General features: G+C 37.3%; 1 protein-coding gene and 1 non-coding gene across 2 annotated transcripts; both read left to right on the top strand.

Annotated features, from left to right (window-relative positions):
• The first annotated feature begins 12,309 nt into the window (after nucleotides 1-12,309).
• On the top strand, nucleotides 12,310-12,454 carry LOC150007254 (small nucleolar RNA SNORA67). Its single transcript, XR_016512119.1, has one exon. It is a non-coding gene; the product is annotated as a small nucleolar RNA SNORA67 (small nucleolar RNA).
• Nucleotides 12,455-17,473: 5,019 nt separating this feature from the next.
• Nucleotides 17,474-18,941, top strand: LOC150007253 (tubulin alpha-1B chain-like). The gene has a single exon (XM_090282640.1). The coding sequence runs from the start codon at nucleotides 17,557-17,559 to the stop codon at nucleotides 18,910-18,912; it is 1,356 nt and encodes a 451-aa protein (XP_090138766.1). The 5' UTR covers nucleotides 17,474-17,556; the 3' UTR covers nucleotides 18,913-18,941.
• The last annotated feature ends 297 nt before the right edge of the window (nucleotides 18,942-19,238 follow it).

The raw sequence follows: 19,238 nt of genomic DNA, 5'->3' as shown, positions 1-19,238 counted from the left end.
TGACGCGTACACAGGCACTGCCCCCTACAGCCGGCCCAAGAAAACAAAACGCATCTGTCAAAATGAGGCAGACAACTATAGAAATCCCGGTGGCACAGCTCACCAGGCAACAGATAGAGAACCTGACAGATGAACAGATAAGAAACCTGTCAGATGATCAGTTCGGGGCCATTGTTATCAGGTGGCTTACAGAATTCACAAAAGATTTGGAAAAAGATGAGAAAGAAGCGAAAAACACTCATAACGAAAGAACAAAACCGCATACGAGACAGATGGTGAGGAAATAAAATCCAGAGTTCATTTCAACAAACCGGAATATGGAGAAGGAACAAGCAGTCAACCAATGCAGAGAGAGGAAATGGGAAGCAACGATGAGAGGATCAGAAACCTCTGGGACAGCTATAAAAGGCCCAACATAAGAATCATTGGTTTGCCAGAGAATGAGGAAGATGAACTAGAACTTGAAAAATTGAGTGAAAATATAATAAAGGAGAACTTCCCAGACTTGGGGAAGGAAGTGGGCTTACAGGTCCAGGAAGCACAGAGAGTTCCAAAAAAACTGGACCCAGGGAGAACCACTCCAAGACACATTATAATCAAAATGTCAAAAATTAAAGATAAAGAAAGAATCTTAAAAGCAGCAAGAGAGAAGAAAAGAATTATGTACAAAGGGGTCCCAATTAGACTATCAGCTGACTTCTCAAGGGAGACCCTGCAGGCAAGAAGGGACTGGCAAGAAATATTCAAAGTAATGAAAATCCAAAACCTACAACCACGAATACTCTATCCAGCGAAATTGTCATTCAGAATAGAAGGACAGACAAAGTGTTTCCGGGACAAAATAAAACTGAAAGAGTTCATTAGATCCAAACCACTGTTATATGGGATGTTAAAGGGACTGGTTTAGAAAAAGGAGGATCAAGACAATGAAATCTAAAATGAAAACTGCATCACAAGAAACAACAGAAGCTAGGGAATTGAAACAAAGGCAAACTAAACAGGCAACGAGACTGGAAAAAGAACTATAGATACGGGGAACATATTGGGGGGAGGTCAACAGGGAGGGGGAATGGGGAGAGGGAGGGAGATGATATAGGAATTAAGGATCATGGTAGGAGGGAATGGAATAGACAGAGAGAGGTTGAGAAGAACTGTATGCACAACTAATGGACATGATCTAAAAGGGGGGGACAACTGGAGGGAGGGGGGCCACCGGGTGGAGGGGAGCAAAGGGAAGGGAAATTGGCACAAATGTAATATTATAATCAATAAAACACATTTTAAAAAAAAGAGATCTCTGCATTATCTATACAAAATGTAGTTGAGATTTTTTTATCAAAAATTTTTTAAAATTTACAAACCTGAATAAGGCTTATATCTTTTAATGTATTAGTATGTGGAAAAGAAAAAACATTGAATGAAATGTGATTAAAAAGGAGAAGTCACACCAAAGGTCCCTCTTCTTCCCTTCCTTGCACCATCTCCTGTGCCTTTCTGCAGAAACACTGAATTACATGCAGCAAAACTTTATCGTGGCACAAACATTATGGTTAATAAAGCAAATAATATGGACTTAATCAACAAAAAGTTAATGACCACCTAGTAAACATTTATAACTGTATGTGCATGTGCACACTAGTAAGTATAATGTATCTTATCTTTCTTACTTCAGTGCTAAATTCCTCAAGAACCCCAGCTTTATTGTATGAAACATATTTGTAACATGAAAGACTACTGAAACATATGTTTCTGATCTTTTGAGGGCTATCAAAATAATTTATTGTTGGGAAACACATTAAAATGCTAGTTGAAACTAACATTTTGTAAGTGTGGAAACAAAGTCAAACAGAAGTAACTCAGGGGAACTACTAGTCAATAAAAAGTCTAGAACTAGAATTCGGTGTCAATATTCAAAGCCCAATATTTTAACTGCCACAGCAAGTGTCCTCCTGAGTTTTTCAATGATGAATTCCAAGTTGAATTTCAAAAAATATATTCAATTGTACATATTTGAGATAAACAATTGCATAAACTTATATAAAGACAGTGATGATTTTAATAGTACAAGTTTAATAGCTCTTTATATGCTAGATATAGATATATTTGATTGTAAATATGTCAACATAACATTTGATTATTTTACTAATGGTCCTTTTAAATGACATACATGTTTAAAAGTATTTTGTCCTAAGGTAAATTTATTTATAAAAATAGAAAAAGTTAGTTAGAATTCTTTTTACTACTGCTTTTGAAATTATATACTTTAAGGTGGTAATATTTAAGCATAGGTAATTATTATTAAAAAGTTGTTATACAGTGATCACAAAATACTTTATTTTTAATAGTTCTATATAAGCACTGTCTAATAATATAATGCAAGACACAGACAAGAAATTTTTTAAAATTGCCACATTAAAATTAGAAGAGAGATGTTAATTTTAATAATATAGTTAGCCTGGTATATCTAGTATATTATCATCTCAACAACATAAAAATATTAATGGGATATTTTTAAATTATTTTTTCATACTAAGCTTTTGCAATCTGATGTGTACTTTATACTTAACTTGAACAAGCCATATTTCAAGTGCTCAGTAGTGGCATGTGGCTAGTGGATACTGTATTGAACTATACAATTCCATAAAACCAAGGGAAAATTGCTTAACAGCTGTGATGGTGTTGCTTATATAAAAGTGTTGGGACAGAGAGAAAATGAAGAGGTTTTTCTGCCTCAAGCTTTGATTACAGTAAAATGTAAGAAGATGGAAGCAACTGAAGTCATATAGTCTCAATCAAAAGACTGAGTTACACTGTTTCTTAATAGTAAGCATTAAGATCATTTATTTAACAGACTCATTTTGATCTCTCCTCTCTTCATCCTCTATGCTTATATTATCCATTTGCTATAAGATGGGGTGATCCAACAGAATCCTGAAGGTTTAGCTACCATCTATACATTTATAGTTGCAGATTTATATATTCAGCTCTGACCTTTTACTATATGGCAGACCTACCTGTTACACTTGGATATTAAACAAGGTCTTTCACACAAAAGTGGGCCATGAATCTTCTACAGAAATCGTTTTTCATTCTTTCATTAATATATAAATTTATTACTCAATTAAGTTAGATGAAACCATTCATCCACATTTCTACCACAAATTCTTTGCATACTTACTATGTTCTAAGCACTGCCTCAAACACTGGCCATACATTGGTGAATAAGAAGGACCTACTCCCTGCCCTTTCTCATTTATGAGAAGTTTAAGCCAATAAAGAAGTAAATACTCAAATATATAATCCAAACTAGTATATGGACTCTAAAACAGAATGCTATTAATAAAGAAGAACAAAGTTGGGGTGTGATGGGAATAGAAAAAGACAAATTTAGAAATATATTAAGAGGAAATATTATTTAATTCAAAACAGAAAAATGAGAAGGTTTCTGTCTTTTGAAAACAGGGAGGAGAATGTTCTCGACATAGAGAATATTATCATTAAAATAAATATGTAAGAATTACTTTTTATTAAGTTCCCTTTCAAGGTAAGACGGTGAGTTCTAATAAGTTTCTTAAACTAAAGATGAGGCTATAGCAAAGAGAAAAATAATTCCATTAATTTTATTCATCTGTTTATTCAAACTTGTAATGGGCCCATTGTTTCTGTTCACAAGAAATTTAGTAAAGTTTTATGATCAGATACTAAATGTAATGGTTATTTTTATATCAGTTCCTGCAGTCCCTGCTTCTATTTATTTATTTATTTATTTATTTATTTATTTATTTATTTATTTATTACCAATGGCTCCACCTCTTTTATTTTTAATTTTTTAAATTTTTAAATTTCTACTGTATTTTTCTATTACCATTTAGTCCCCTTATACCCCCTGCGATCACCCCGCTGTTGTCATGTCCATGAGTCCTTTTTCACTTTTTACTCAAGCCCTCCACCCCCTAACCTCCCTGCCCTTAGCTGTCAGCCTGCTCCCTATCTGTGAGTCTGTCTCTATTTTGCTTGTTAGTTCAATTTGTTCATTAGATTCTACATAAGAGTGAAGTCATATGGTATTTGCCTTTCACTGACTGGCTTATTTCACTTAGAATAATGTTCTCCAGGTCCATCCATGCTGTTGCAAAGGGTAAAATTTTCTTTTTTTACAACCAAATAGTATTCCACTGTGTAAATGTCCAATAGTTATTTTATCCACTTATCTACTGATGGATACTTCGGCTGCTTCCATATCTTGAAGATTGTAAATAGTGCTGCAGTGAACATAGGGGGCTGTGTTCTTTTGAATTAGTGTTTTGGATTTCTTCAGATATAATCCCAGAAGTAGGATCACTAGGTCAAAAAGCAGATCCATTTTTAATTTTTGAGGTAACTCCATACTGCTTTCCGCAGTGGCTGCACCAATCTTCATTCCCAGCAGCAGTGCCAAAGAGTTCACCTTTATCCACATCCTCACCAGCCCTTGTTTCTTGATTTACTGATGATGGCCATTCTGACAGGTGTGAGATGGTATCGCATTGTATATTTAATTTGCATTTCTCTGATGATTAGTGCTGTTGAGCATCCTTTCATACGTCTATTGGCCATCTGTATGTCCTCTTTGGCCAAATGTCTATTCATGTATTTTGCCCATTTTTTAATTAGGTTGTTTGTTTTTTTGGTGTTGAGTTTTTTAAGTTCTTTATAAATTTTCAATATTAACCCCTGTATCAGATGTTTTTTTGGTGTTGAGTTTTTTAAGTTCTTTATAAGTTTTTATTATTAACCCCTTATCAGATGTTCTCCCATTCTGTGGGTTGACTTTTTATTTTGTTGATTTTTTCATTGCTATGTAAAAACTTTTCAGTTTGGTTTAGTCCCATTTGACAAAAATAAAAAGTAAAAGACATCCAATTGGAAAGGAAGGAGCAAAACTGTGTTTATTTGCATATGACATGATACTGTACATATAGAACCACAGATATTCCACCAAGAGACTACTAGAACTGATAAATGAATTCAGCAAAGTAGCAGGATACAAAATTAATATCCAGAAATCAGTTGTATTTTTATATGACGATATTGAACTAACAAAAAGCAAAATTAAGAAAACAATCACATTCACAATTGCTTCAAAAATAATAAAATACCTAGGATTAAACCTAACTAAGGATGTAAAAGACCTGTACTCAGAAAATTATAAGATATTGGAAAACAAAACTGAAGAAGATACAAATAAGTGTAAGCATGTACAATGTTTGTGGATAGGAAGAATTAACATCATTAAAATGTCCATACTATCCAAAGCAATGTATAAATTTAATGCAATCCCTCTCAAGATTCCAATGATGTATTTCACAGAACTAGAATAAATGTTTCCAACATCATCAAAATGGCCATACTACCCAAAGCAATTTACAGATTCAATGCAATCCCTATTAAAATACCAATGACATATTTCACAGACCTAGAACAAATACTCCATAAATTCATATGGAACCAAAAAAGACCCCGAATAGCAAAAGCAATCTTGAGACAGAAGAACACAGCAGGAGGAATCACAACACCAGATATCAAGCAATACTACAAAGCCACTGTAATCAAAACAGTATGGTACTGGCATAGGAACAGACATATAGATCAGTGGAACAGAATAGAGAATCCAGAAATAAACCCAGGCCTCTATGGTCAACTAATCTTTGATAAAGGAGGAAGGAACATAAAATGGAGTGAGAAGAGCCTCTTAAACAAATGATGCTGGGAGAACTGGATAGGGACCTGCAAAAAAATGAAACTAGACCACCAACTTACACCACACACAAGAATAAATTCAAGATGGATCAAAGACTTAAATGTAAGCCGTGACACCATAAAAGTCCTAGAGGAACACATAGGCAAGAAAATATCAGATACCTCACGTAACAATCTCTTCACGGATACATCTCCTAAAGCAAGAGAAATAAAGGAAAAAATAAATAAATGGGATTACATCAAACTGAAGAGTTTCTGCTCAGCAAAAGAAAACATCAGCAAGATGAAAAGGAAACCAACCATATGGGAAAACATATTTGCCAATGACCTCACAGACAGGGGACTGATTTCCAAAATATATAAAGAGCTGATACGACTCAACATCAAGAAAACAAACAACCCGAGATTCCGGAGACTTCCGGCCAAGATGGAGGCTTAGATGGACACGCTAGGTCTCCCTCTACAACTAGAGAGGAATACAACTACTTCAAAACAAAGGATAACTAGAAATTCCAGAAAATAAAACTACACGGAAGCCCAACATATGAAGTTATAAACCAGCGGTGCCATTTGGGCAGGTAAGAGTTAAAGAGGGCAGCGCTGTTTGCGGTCAGCGGCGGGGCGGCGAAAAAGCCCGGAGGCAGTCAAGCCCCTGGCAGTGCGCGACCCCAGCGCTGGGGAGAGTGGCCACCGCATCGCCTTGAACAGTGAGGCCCAGGGGGGCGGGAGGACGGATCCCGGTCTCCTAACTGAATAACTGTGTGAATCCACCTTGGACCCCCGCCCCCAAAGAAAGCACCACAGGGCTGCGAAATAGGTCGCAGACAGGCGCCGGTCGCTGACTTGTGAAGCGTACACAGGCACTGCCCCCGACAGCCGGCCCAAGAAAATAAAACGCATCTGTCAAAATGAGGCAGACAACTATAGAAATCCCGGTGACACAACTCACCAGGCAACAGATAGAGAACCTGACAGATGAACAGATAAGAAACCTGTCAGAGGCTCAGTTCTGGGCCATTGTTATCAGTTGGCTTACAGAATTCACAAAAGAGCAGGAAAAAGATAAGAAAGAAGCGAAAAACTTTCATAACGAAAGAACAAAACCGCATACGAGACAGATGGTGAGGAAAAAAAATCCAGAGTTCATTTCAACAAACTGGAATATGGAGAAGGAACAAGCAGTCAACCAATGCAGCGAGAGGAAATGGGAAGCAACAATGAGAGGATCAGAAACCTCTGGGACAGCTATAAAAGACCCAACATAAGAATCATTGGTTTGCCAGAGAATGAGGAAGATGAACTAGAACTTGAAAAATTGAGTGAAAATATAATAAAGGAGAACTTCCCAGACTTGGGGAAGGGAATAGACTTGCAGGTCCAGGAAGCAAGGAGAGGTCCCAAGAGACTGGACCCAGGGAGAACCACTCCAAGACACATTATAATCAAAATGTCAAAAATTAAAGATAAAGAGAGAATCTTAAAAGCAGCAAGAGAGAAGAAAAGAATTATGTACAAAGGGGTCCCAATTAGACTATCAGCTGACTTCTCAAGGGAAACCCTACAGGCAAGAAGGGACTGGCAAGAAATATTCAAAGTAATGAAAATCCAAAACCTACAACCACGAATACTCTATCCAGCGAAATTGTCATTCAGAATAGAAGGACAGAGAAAGTGTTTCCAGGACAAAATAAAACTGAAAGAGTTCATTAGATCCAAACCACTGTTATATGAGATGTTAAAGGGACTGGTTTAAAAAACAGAAGCTAGGGAGATGAAACAAAGGCAAACTAAACAGGCAACGAGAGTGGAAAAGGAACTGTGGGTATGGGAAGCATATTGGGGGGAGGTCAACAGGGAGGGGGAGTGGGGAGAGGGAGGGAGATGATATAGGAATTGGGGATCATGGTAGGAGGGAATGGAATAGACGGAGAGAGGTTGGGAGGAACTGTATGCACAACTAATGGACATAATCTAAAAGGGGGGGACAACTGGAGGGAGGGGGGCCACCGGGTGGAGGGGAGCAGAGGCAAGGGAAATTGGCACAAATGTAATATTATAATCAATAAAACACATTAAATCTGAAAAAAAAAAAAAGAAAAGAAAAGAAAACAAACAACCCAATTAAAAAATGGGCAAGGGACCTGAACAAACACTTCTCCGAAGAGGACATACAGAAGGTCCATAGACACATGAAAAAATGCTCAACATCATTAGCCATCAGGGAGATGCAAATAAAAACCACAATGAGATACCATTTTACACCAGTCAGAATGGCCATCATCAACAAATCAACAAGCAACAAGTGCTGGCGAGGATGTGGAGAAACGGGAACCCTACTGCTCTGTTGGTGGGAATGCAGACTGATGCAGCCACTATGGAGAACAGTATGGAATTACCTCAAAAGATTAAAAATGGAACTGCCTTTTGAACCAGCGACTCCACTACTAGGATTATACCCGAAGAATCTTGAAACACCAATTCAAAAGAACTTATGCACTCCTATGTTCATTGCAGCACTGTTTACAATAGCTAAGTGCTGGAAACAACCTAAGTGCCCATCTGTAGATGAGTGGATCAAAAAACTGTGGTACATTTACACAATGGAATACTATGTAGCAGAAAGAAAGAAGGAACTCCTGCCATTTGCAACAACATGGATGGAACTAGAGAGAATTATGCTTAGTGAAATAAGCCAGGCAAAGAAAGAAAAATACCATATGATATCACCTAATACAGGAAACTAAAGAACAACACAAACAAAGGAACTAAATAGAACAAAGAGCAGAATAGCAGTCAATAGGGGGAAGGGGAGAGGGAGAGAAGGGGGATAAGTAAGGGAAGGGTTTAATTAAAGAGCCTGTATAAAAGACTCATGGACATGGACAACGGGGAGGGATATGATTGCGGGAGAGGGGGTGGTTTGGGTGGGGGAGAGAAATTAGGGGAAAAGGGGACAACTGTAATTGAAAAACCAAAATTAAAAAAAAAAAAAAAAAAGATCCACAAAAAAAAAAAAAAAAAGTTTTGCTGAATACAAATGACGTTTACAAAAAAAAAAGAATAAATGTTTCAAAAATGTACATGGAACCACAACACAAAAGGCCATGCATAGCAATGGCAATCCTGAGAAGGAAGAACAAAATTGGAGAAATAATGCTACCTAATATCAAGCTATACTCTAAGGCCATAGTAATCAAAACAGCATGGTACTGGCATAAAAGCAGTGATGTAAAGCAATGGAACAGAATAGAGAGCCCAGAAATAAACCCACACCTTTTTAGTCAATTAACGTTTGACAGAGGAGGCAAACACATACAATGGGTTAAAGATAGTTTATTCAATAAATGGTGTTGGGAGGATTGGACAGATATGTGCATAAAAATGAAACTAGACCACCTTCTTACACCACACAGAAGAATAAATTCATAATGGATTAAAGGCTTAAGTATTAGACCTGAAACCATAAAAATTGTAGAAATAAATATAGGCAGCAAAATCTTGGACATTGCTTGAAGCAATATTTTATGGGCTATATCTCCCCAGGCAAGGGAAGCAAAAGTCTGTAGTCTTTTAAAGAAAACATTAAGCTTTTCTATATGACAATATAATTAAATTAAATGGGATTAGTTGAATTACATCTTATTTGTCATTAACATTTTAAGTGATGGTAGGAAAACTACATGAATACTTTTGTGTTATACTATTTACAACAAAATAGTAAGTATTTAAAAGAAAATTCTGTTTACTAATTAACTAGAAGAAATCATTGCAAAGAGTTAAAGAATATAAACTTGAATGATATAACAACAGATCAACAGTAAAAACAAAGACTAATGTTTGCCTGCCCTAAAATGTTATTATACAGAGTGAAGCATAAGTAAGTTTACAGCTCTAATACAAATAAACAATACAATAATTAATAAAAAATAATACAAGAATAAACTCTGTTTCATGCACTCACAACAGCAAATCTACCTTTTCCCCACCCCATAAAATGACAATGCAAAAGGACTATGATGACCAGAGCTAATTAAGAATAAATTATGGGAAATTGATTTTCAGGCAAGTATTTTCTGCAACATGCAATGTGCCTTCTGCAGGAAAAAGTTAATAGAACTTGTTTTTAAGAGGTGACATTATGTTCTTACTCATAAATATAATTTCACTAATGAAATAAGAGAACCACCTGAGCAAAAGAATTCAATCTTTAAACTGTCTTTCCTTGAAATACACTGATTTCCATTACTTTAATCTATTTTGTTAAGGTGTCTCTGTGATATCTTTTTATTCTCTGTCCTAGGATCATAGATATGGTTATGAATAAATATAAATAGGAGAGAGATGGAAATTGAAACCAATGTATGTCACCCTTTGCCTGTGGTTTTCTTTGCTGCTTATGAATTGAAACTGAGGATTGGATGTTTTGTGTAAGCTTAGTGTTTCTGTAGATTAACATCAGGTGCAGTATGTAGGAAATAAGAAATCCACAGCTAATAATTACCATTCCATACTTCCTACCATGTTAAGCTCCTTTCATGCCTTTTCTCTATCAGTCATCACACCAACCATGTGAGTCAGATAATACTTTATTAGTAAAGTTATTTTCATTTCCAAATTATAGAAATCAACTCAATAAATAATACGTAATATTTATTGGATGCTTAATACGTATTAGGCATTGCTCTTAATCTTAGCCTGTAGTGACTCATTTATTTCTCACAAATGAGTATTATTATGAAGTAAATGCTATTCTATCTTCATGATTCAGAAGAGAAAATGTATGCATAGATTTAAATAACTTGCCCATGTAAATTCTTGAATTGAGATTTGATTCCAAGTTATTAAAATTACCCTTTCTATCTGATCCAGTTAATATAAGCAAATATAGAAAAGTTTATTATAAAAATATAAAGACCGCAGAACCACAGATTGGGAATATAAAGATACTCAACTAAGAACAAAAACACTCAGGATACTTTCTCTGTTAGAGTCATGTTTCATTCTTCACTGACAATGGCTTTTGATTCGACACTGTAGAGTCTTCCCCCCAAAGACAGACTGAATTGTTCTTGGACTGACCCTGGGGAAGAGATGTGTGGCTAAGGTGACAACCCGTAACCCAATCAGTCAGGCTAAAGTATCTTGAAGGAGATCAGAGAGCAATTATCCAAGAAGGAATAATTGTGGTTGGGTGGGAATATATCACAAAATGTATAAATTTTATTACTATAACTATCCTGCTACTGAAGAATGAGTCACCAAGAAAGTAAATTGCCTAGATTATGCAGAGGATTGGCAAAGCGAGAACGCAACTCAAGCTGTTTGATGCCAAAAATTGTTCTTTTAACCACTATATATTACTATAATACTTTAAGATCTCCCTTAAAATATAGGGTACAAGCATTGAGACAAAGCCATCTATATTGACATAGTAATGAATTCAGTTTATTAAATGACTTGACTTACACTCAAGACTATATTTTAAGTTCTCCCATCACCAACTTCAGGTATTTTCTAGCAGATTTCTCTTCACCTTATTTTGTGACAATCTGGATACATTTCACAGCTTTCAGGTCACTTGCAGATATTAAATAGTCTAACCCAATTTAACAAACTAATACAATTTTATTGCATACCTAATTTGAAGTTGCCCACACTTTCCTCACTCTTCCCTTGTTACACCTTCTTTCTAAGTTTTGTGCCTCCAGAGTTAGATCAGGGGTAGAAGGAATTAGAAAAGGTGTCAAAGTCTTATTCCTTACCATGGGGTGACTGTATTTTGCGCAGGCAGCAAATGCATTCTGTCATTGTAGGTATATCAGTGGTTTGTTGCTTATTCCTTCCAACATATTTCTCTGCTGTGTGTTGTGTACACTCAGTTGATCTCTTGAAAATTTCCTTTAGCAACCATCTGGGAAGTACATTTCTACCGTTTTTGGCTGGTGCGGCAGTAGGCATCTTCTTGGAATAGGTCATCTCCATATGACTTAAACCTAGTTACCTAACACCTTCCTTATTGTCAATCGGATCTGAGAAAATAGCCAACTGTCCTGCCAATGGATAGAAGTACAAGTAATCCTAGAGGTGAATCTTTCCCCTTACTGACTGTGAAGGCTGCTCTAGCCTGCTGCTTTTGGGATTCTCCTAGCCAAAGGCGGGGCCCAGTCTCCATTCCTTGCCTCCCAATTCTAGAAACATATGTCAAGTTCTCCCAAGAAATCTCTGCACTCATAGAAACAGAGAGGGTCCTACAAATTGCTTTAGCTGTGCTAGCATGCACCCAGCTATCCAGTTTCAGAGTGATACTTTTTGGGATTTTTACATTGGTTAGTAGTGGAGACAAGATATCTCACAATGCTCACTCTTGTTTTAAATCCTTCTGAGGAATCTATATATAATAAATCTCTGACTTTCTCTCATATAAATTTTGGGGTAATGGTAGCTGGGCCTGTTAGCCCCCTGTTAGCATGTAGTACTTGGATGTGTTTAATAATTCTCTTTAGAAATGGAGGTAATTATTACCATTTGTATTGTCTGTACTTTTGAGACTTTAGTAAGAATTTTGAGGGAAACCAAGGTGATTCCCTCTCCAAGGGGCCTAATAGTGCCCCTCTTCAGGAAAGTAGCAACTTGGAATACGATCCGGCATGCCTCAGCTTTTCAGGGCAGAGGGTCATGTGTAATTTCCTTTGCCTTCCTTTGGCTGCCTACATGTACAAAAAAAAAAAAAAAAAAACAATTTTGAGGGAACAAAAACATATCCTTTTATAGGGACTGTTATATTAACATAAACCTAGAATACATTTTAATCAAGATAGAAAAGAATCCAATATCTAGGAATAACAACATATCTTCCTACAATTCTTTTCAAACATTTACACAAATTTATCCCTAGTAACACGGGAGATTCAACTCCACTCAACAGATCTTGAAAGTCTCTTGTTTCTTTACCTTAAAAGTCACATGCTCCTTAGGTTCTACAACATATACACTGTGATATAAAGAGTAAATGAAATCACTCTCCAGGAATTTTCATGTTTCTCCTGTGGCTGCAGTCAATTCTTACAAACTGATGCAGATTCCTGGGAATATCTCTATTTAAGAAGCATAAGTTTACTGAAAAAGACAGTAGACTAGGAGTGAGAAGATATGGAATTCATCTTAGCCTTTAAATAGTTCTATAGTATTAGGGAAATCATGACTCTTCGACCTTCATTTTGTCTATCTTCAAAGTGACAGGATTAGAATCAATTTGAGAGGCTCTGTTAGCTCTAAAATTTATTGCCCCCAGATAGATCTCTAACATGAAATCTCTTGGGTTTTATTTAGCAATTGCTCTGGACTTTGAACTGAGGGCAGCCTATAAAACTGCTTCAACATCAGGGATGACTCTTCACCTTGCCAGGAGAGCTTAGGAGTCAGGCTGTTTTCTTACTTTGCTACCCCATTGTTAAAGGATGAGTTCTCTGAGAAGGAGAATCTTAGAGATTACAAAGCAGGAATTTTATTAAGGGAGTGCTTTCAAGATCAACACATGAAAAGAAGGCAGCAGAGTTTGATAGCAAGTTGCCTCACAGCATGTGCCACACCAATATATCTCTCTTTATGTCCTTTTAAACTCAGTAATGGAATATCCTAGTCTTTTCCAGCCTGGGAATACTAAATTTGCCTTCTCTTATGTGCTTCCCCTGCCATTGCTCACAAACAGAACAGCTTCTGAAAAACAAAGGGCTTTGGGAGAAAGAAAGCTGTTTAGAGTTGTAAAGAATCTCTTGAAGTTCATATTCTCACTTAAGTTTTTATTTTCAGTCCAGAGACTTCTTTTCCCTCACTGAGGGTTTCACTTACCTGGATCCATTACAGACTTATTTTCCAAAGGATCTGTGCTTTATTCTTTTTCCAAATGCTTTTTATTTTTAGCCTGGCATATTCACGATCTGACTGCTGCCTGCTTACTTATCTGGCTTTGTTTTCCTCCAACATCCTGCCATACAAAACTATAACCCCATTATACCGAGGGACTTAACAATTCCCTACATTCCATGTGCTCCTGTGTGTCAGGTCCCAGGCTCTCCAGTGTTCCCTCTGTGGACAATATTCTTCCTAACTTTTCTTCCTTAATGACTGGGATGGATTCTCACTTTCTCTGTGAGGCCATCTTGCTGTCATTCACATCCCAACCTGCTTTTGATTTCCTGCTCTACATTCCCCTAATACCTTGTACCTTTATTGTTAAATTCATTTTCTTGTATTTTCACAGTGTGTTTACTTACGTCTCCCTTCTAGATGCCAAAATACTGAGGAAAGTGACCGTTTTCTGTTTATGTATTCTAACCTAGGCATCCTGAGATATAGAAGGAAAACAAATATTTTCTGTTAAATTTAAAGAACTATTGACCACTTAGCTATTTGCATATATCAGATAAATACTGTGGTGTTTAGGAAAAATAAAAATACATAAAAACTGCTTTCCTCTATAACAAAGTAAAGCCTCAATCCCTGACTTTTTCGCCACCCAAACTAGTTGTAAATTTGAACAGTTTTTCAAATTTTATATTCATTTCAATACATGCTCTGAATATTCAGGCAGCCCTTCTAACTTTGGTTTGTTGAAGAACTCCTCATAACACTTACATTTTACTCTTACCTTCTTTTGTAGATAAAGTCTAAAATATTTAGACTATGGTATTTACAAATATGTTTGAAGAAAAACTAACAAAAATGTCCTAGGATGCTTCCCTATGGCTATCATAGGATTTAAAACATGTCGATAAAAGAGCTAGGAGAAATATTTTTGGTATATCTCTGAACCTTTGCTAGAATTCCTTGTACTGAATAAACTGAAAATAACTCGTAATTTTCATAAATATGTATTACTCTCAAAAAAATTTAAGCAACTCGACTAAATTTTGAGTTATATTAGAAAATCATAAACCACTGAAGATTATCCTGTAGAGCTTTTTATAGCAAAACATAGGAGAAAATGAAATGACTTGCAATCTTTTGAGGTAGAATAGAAGTCTGAAATCAATGTAAATTTTCTAAAACTTTTTGAGAAATTGCACTTATTATTTCTACCTATTGGCGTAATTATCCACATGTACCACATGCAAATCAAGTAGTACATCAATCCAGAGTCAAGGTCTTAACACTTAACTTTGTTGCCTATACTCTTCCCATTTTCAAATACTGGATTCTTTTACATGAATGTGAATCACATAAATATACTGTAAGCATATGTACCTCATTCTGCAATACTGATGACAATTTTGTTTAGGTCTTTATTATTATATCTAATCACAGCTTTTCATGATATTTCCACATTTATGATTTTCTGAATTTTATTATATTTACTTAACCACATCTTGAAGTTATGTAACTATTAGTTTGTATTTAGTGTAAACATACTCAAAAACACGTGGAACTATATGAAGTCTGTCCAGAAAAAGTCCAGCCATTGTTAATATAACAAGAATGACTTGCACGAGTGTTTTTGCAGAACATCAAATCACCCAGGTGACTCAGCCCCACTACAGCCCAGATTTGGCACCCTGTGACTTCTGGCTTTTCCCAAAACTAAAATCACCTTTGAAAGGGAAGAGATCTCAGACTGTCGATGGGATTCAGGAAAATACAACAGGATAGCTGATGGCGATTGGGAGAACTGTGTGAGGTCCCAAGGTGCCTACTTTGAAGGGGACTGAGGTATCATTGTCCTATGTGCAATGTTTCTCATATCTTGTATCTTCTGCAATAAATATTACATGGCTGGATACCCTCTGGACAGACCTTGTATCCTGTGAAATGGGCGCTTTCATGCAATTAACGTAGCTGTATTTCTTCCTACTGATGTAATAGAAGGTTTGAAAATGGTGCCTGCAACAAGATGCACTCAATGGCACCACAAAACAATACTGAAGTTTTCTATAATTTAAGAATTTCAGTAACAATGTTTTTGCCTTTTTCTAAGTTTCTGGTTTAAGAAGGAATATAAAAGCCCTATCTTCTGTGGATTCCTGTGTGCAGCACAGTTGACATTTTCTTTGTGTAAAATGTAAAAGAGCCACTTAAAATTACTTCCTCTATTCAAATTAGCACGTGTGGTGCCAAAATGTGCTCTGGAAAGAACCTGTACACAGTTAACATTTTGAGAAATGCAAAGAATGAAAACAACAAGAAAAGAAGGCAAGAAAATCAAAGGGAGTTTTCTATCTTACACAGTGAGTTTATATATTTTTCTGTTTCTTTACTAAGTAGAAACTTGCGAACTATACACATTTTCATGTTAAATTGATTTACAATTCACTTTCTGTAGAGGTGATAAAAAGGCATTATGTATGAATATCCAAAAAAGATTGCAGTGCAATCACTTGAAAATAAGCAACACCGAGAATTGCTAAAAATGATGAATGTGTGACTCCGGACATAATTAGAGTTTGTGAAATCAGCCATACCATTGTTCAGATGTTTGAACATATGTTTGAAAGCCCAAAGCATATCTGAATAGAATTGTTTTCTATTGTACAGCAATGTGTTCCTTCATTTTAAACCCATTTGTATTATTTAAAAAAAAAGTAATCTAAATATATCAGGTTAATTTACACTTAGATCTTTTGAAATGCTGTCTTTTAAAATGTCCTCTACTGTTTCCCTGTTTACACACTTTAGGGCATTAACATCTCACATTAATGCTTCGTAAATCTCTGCATTAGAGTGTTATGCTTCTGCTTTTTAACTCAAAGCCAGAAATGTCCATGGTAATTGTGACCCTCGTATAAACTCTGTTCCCTCCACTCTTATACAGGTTTTTATCACATTCCATAATTATAGTCATTTATATTAGTTTAGAAGTATTATGTACTTATTTGGTCTTGCACATATCATGCTGCTCTGTTTTATATTATAATGCATCCTGTTCCACATCACTGTTCACATATCATTGTTTTGAAATTACATATTTGCAGGGCTTTCTCAAAAGTTCTGCCAGTGAACATATTTTCATCTATCTTTAAAGTAGACCTAGCTAATTTTGCTCTTATTCACCCTCCCAAAAATATATGCTTTTTTTCCCCCAAATTTTAGAAGGGACTCCTCTCTAATGTATGCACACTCTGCAAAATACATTTCACAAAAATAATTCTTTGTAGGAGAGGGACCCAGAAAACTGGAATGATCTTCTGGAGGGCAGGCCCCTTGTAGTACAGGCTGCCCCCCACCAAAGTGAGTGTTCTAGTAACCCATCTGTATCAATGTACCAGTTGAGGTTTTTGTGAGAGGCTGTGTTTGGCTTTGGTGAATTTTTTTTTTTTTTTTTTTTAAGACTCATTCAACGCATTTGCCCATTTCAGGATGGGTGATTTATGAGCGCACCTCCCACCCTGTACTGAGTGTTCAGCAGTTTTTGACCAAAAACTATTTGACCCCTGTGCTCCACCCTCCCTATTCACCTGATCTCGGCTTGAGCGACTTGTTTTTGTGTTCCAGGAAAGGGACTTTTTTTTTTTTTTTTTTCCTAGTACAGTTGAAAGGGACTTTTTTAAAGGGACTTTTTTTTTTAAGGGTGTGGAAAAGGTGAAACAAAAAACAACGGAAGCACTAAAAGGCATCAAAATTGACGAGTTCAAACCTGTTTTGAGCAGTGGAAAAAATGTCTTGATAGGTGTATGCATTAAATGGAGGATACTTTGAAAGTAATTGGAATTTTAAACATTAAGAATAAATACAGAGTGCGTTACTTACCTCGACTCTTAGCTTGTCGGGAACAGTAACCGGGACCCGCTGTCTATTCCTGCTGCTTGCGCCTGATAACCCTCAGCCATGCGTGAGTGCATCTCCATCCACGTTGGCCAGGCTGGTGTCCAGATCGGCAACGCCTGTTGGGAGCTCTACTGCCTGGAACATGGCATCCAGCCTGATGGCCAGATGCCAAGTGACAAGACCATTGGGGGGGGAGATGACTCTTTCAACACCTTCTTCAGTGAGACAGGTGCTGGCAAGCATGTGCCCAGGGCAGTGTTTGTAGACCTGGAACCCACAGTCATTGATGAAGTTCGCACTGGTACCTACCGCCAGCTCTTCCACCCTGAGCAGCTGATCACAGGCAAGGAAGATGCTGCCAATAACTATGCCCGTGGACACTACACCATTGGCAAGGAGATCATTGACCTCGTCCTGGACCGAATTCGGAAACTGGCTGACCAGTGCACAGGTCTTCAGGGCTTCTTGGTTTTCCACAGCTTTGGTGGGGGAACTGGTTCTGGGTTCACCTCCCTGCTGATGGAGCGTCTCTCTGTCGATTATGGCAAGAAGTCCAAGCTGGAGTTCTTCATTTACCCAGCCCCCCAGGTTTCCACAGCTGTAGTTGAACCCTACAACTCCATCCTCACCACCCACACCACCCTGGAGCACTCTGATTGTGCCTTCATGGTTGACAATGAGGCCATCTATGACATCTGTCGTAGAAACCTCAATATTGAGCGCCCAACCTACACTAACCTTAACCGCCTTATTAGCCAGATTGTGTCTTCCATCACTGCTTCCCTCAGGTTTGATGGAGCCCTGAATGTCGATCTGACCGAATTCCAGACCAACCTGGTGCCCTATCCCCGCATCCACTTCCCTCTTGCCACATATGCCCCTGTCATCTCTGCTGAGAAAGCCTACCATGAACAGCTTTCTGTAGCAGAGATCACCAATGCGTGCTTTGAGCCAGCAAACCAGATGGTGAAATGTGACCCTCGCCACGGTAAATACATGGCTTGCTGCCTGTTGTACCGTGGTGATGTGGTTCCCAAAGATGTCAATGCTGCCATTGCCACCATCAAGACGAAGCGCAGCATCCAGTTTGTGGACTGGTGCCCCACTGGCTTCAAAGTTGGCATTAATTACCAGCCTCCCACTGTGGTGCCTGGTGGAGACCTGGCCAAAGTACAGCGAGCTGTGTGTATGCTGAGCAACACCACAGCTATTGCTGAGGCCTGGGCTCGCCTGGATCACAAGTTTGACCTGATGTACGCCAAGCGTGCTTTTGTCCACTGGTACGTGGGTGAGGGCATGGAGGAAGGAGAGTTTTCTGAGGCCCGTGAGGACATGGCTGCCCTAGAGAAGGATTATGAGGAGGTTGGTGTGGATTCTGTTGAAGGAGAGGGTGAAGAAGAAGGAGAGGAATACTAATTACCATTCCTTTCGGCCCTGCAACATGTCAGACTCAGAATTTTAGGGTCAACAGCTGCTTTCTGGTTAGATTTTCTTTGCTTTTACCTGTGATCATGTCTGTCTTTTTCATTTATACCTGTAAGATTGTCTGCTTATGTTTAAAAGTAAAGGCATTGAGAAAGAAAAAAAAAAAAGAATAAATGCACAATTTTTTATAAATATATTCCAGTTTTGGGGGGTTCTCTCTCATATAGCTGTGTTGGAAATAACTTGTCACCCTCAGAATAAAGAAGAAAATGATGTCCTCCAGGCCCAGATAGACATCATTATTTGTTAAGTTCTTC

Source organism: Furipterus horrens, unplaced genomic scaffold (genome assembly GCF_987537825.1).
Source record: "Furipterus horrens unplaced genomic scaffold, mFurHor1.1.pri manual_scaffold_6, whole genome shotgun sequence".
NCBI lineage: Eukaryota > Metazoa > Chordata > Mammalia > Chiroptera > Furipteridae > Furipterus > Furipterus horrens.
The sequence above is the reverse complement of the archived record's forward strand: the minus strand, read 5'-3'. Positions and strand labels throughout refer to the sequence as shown.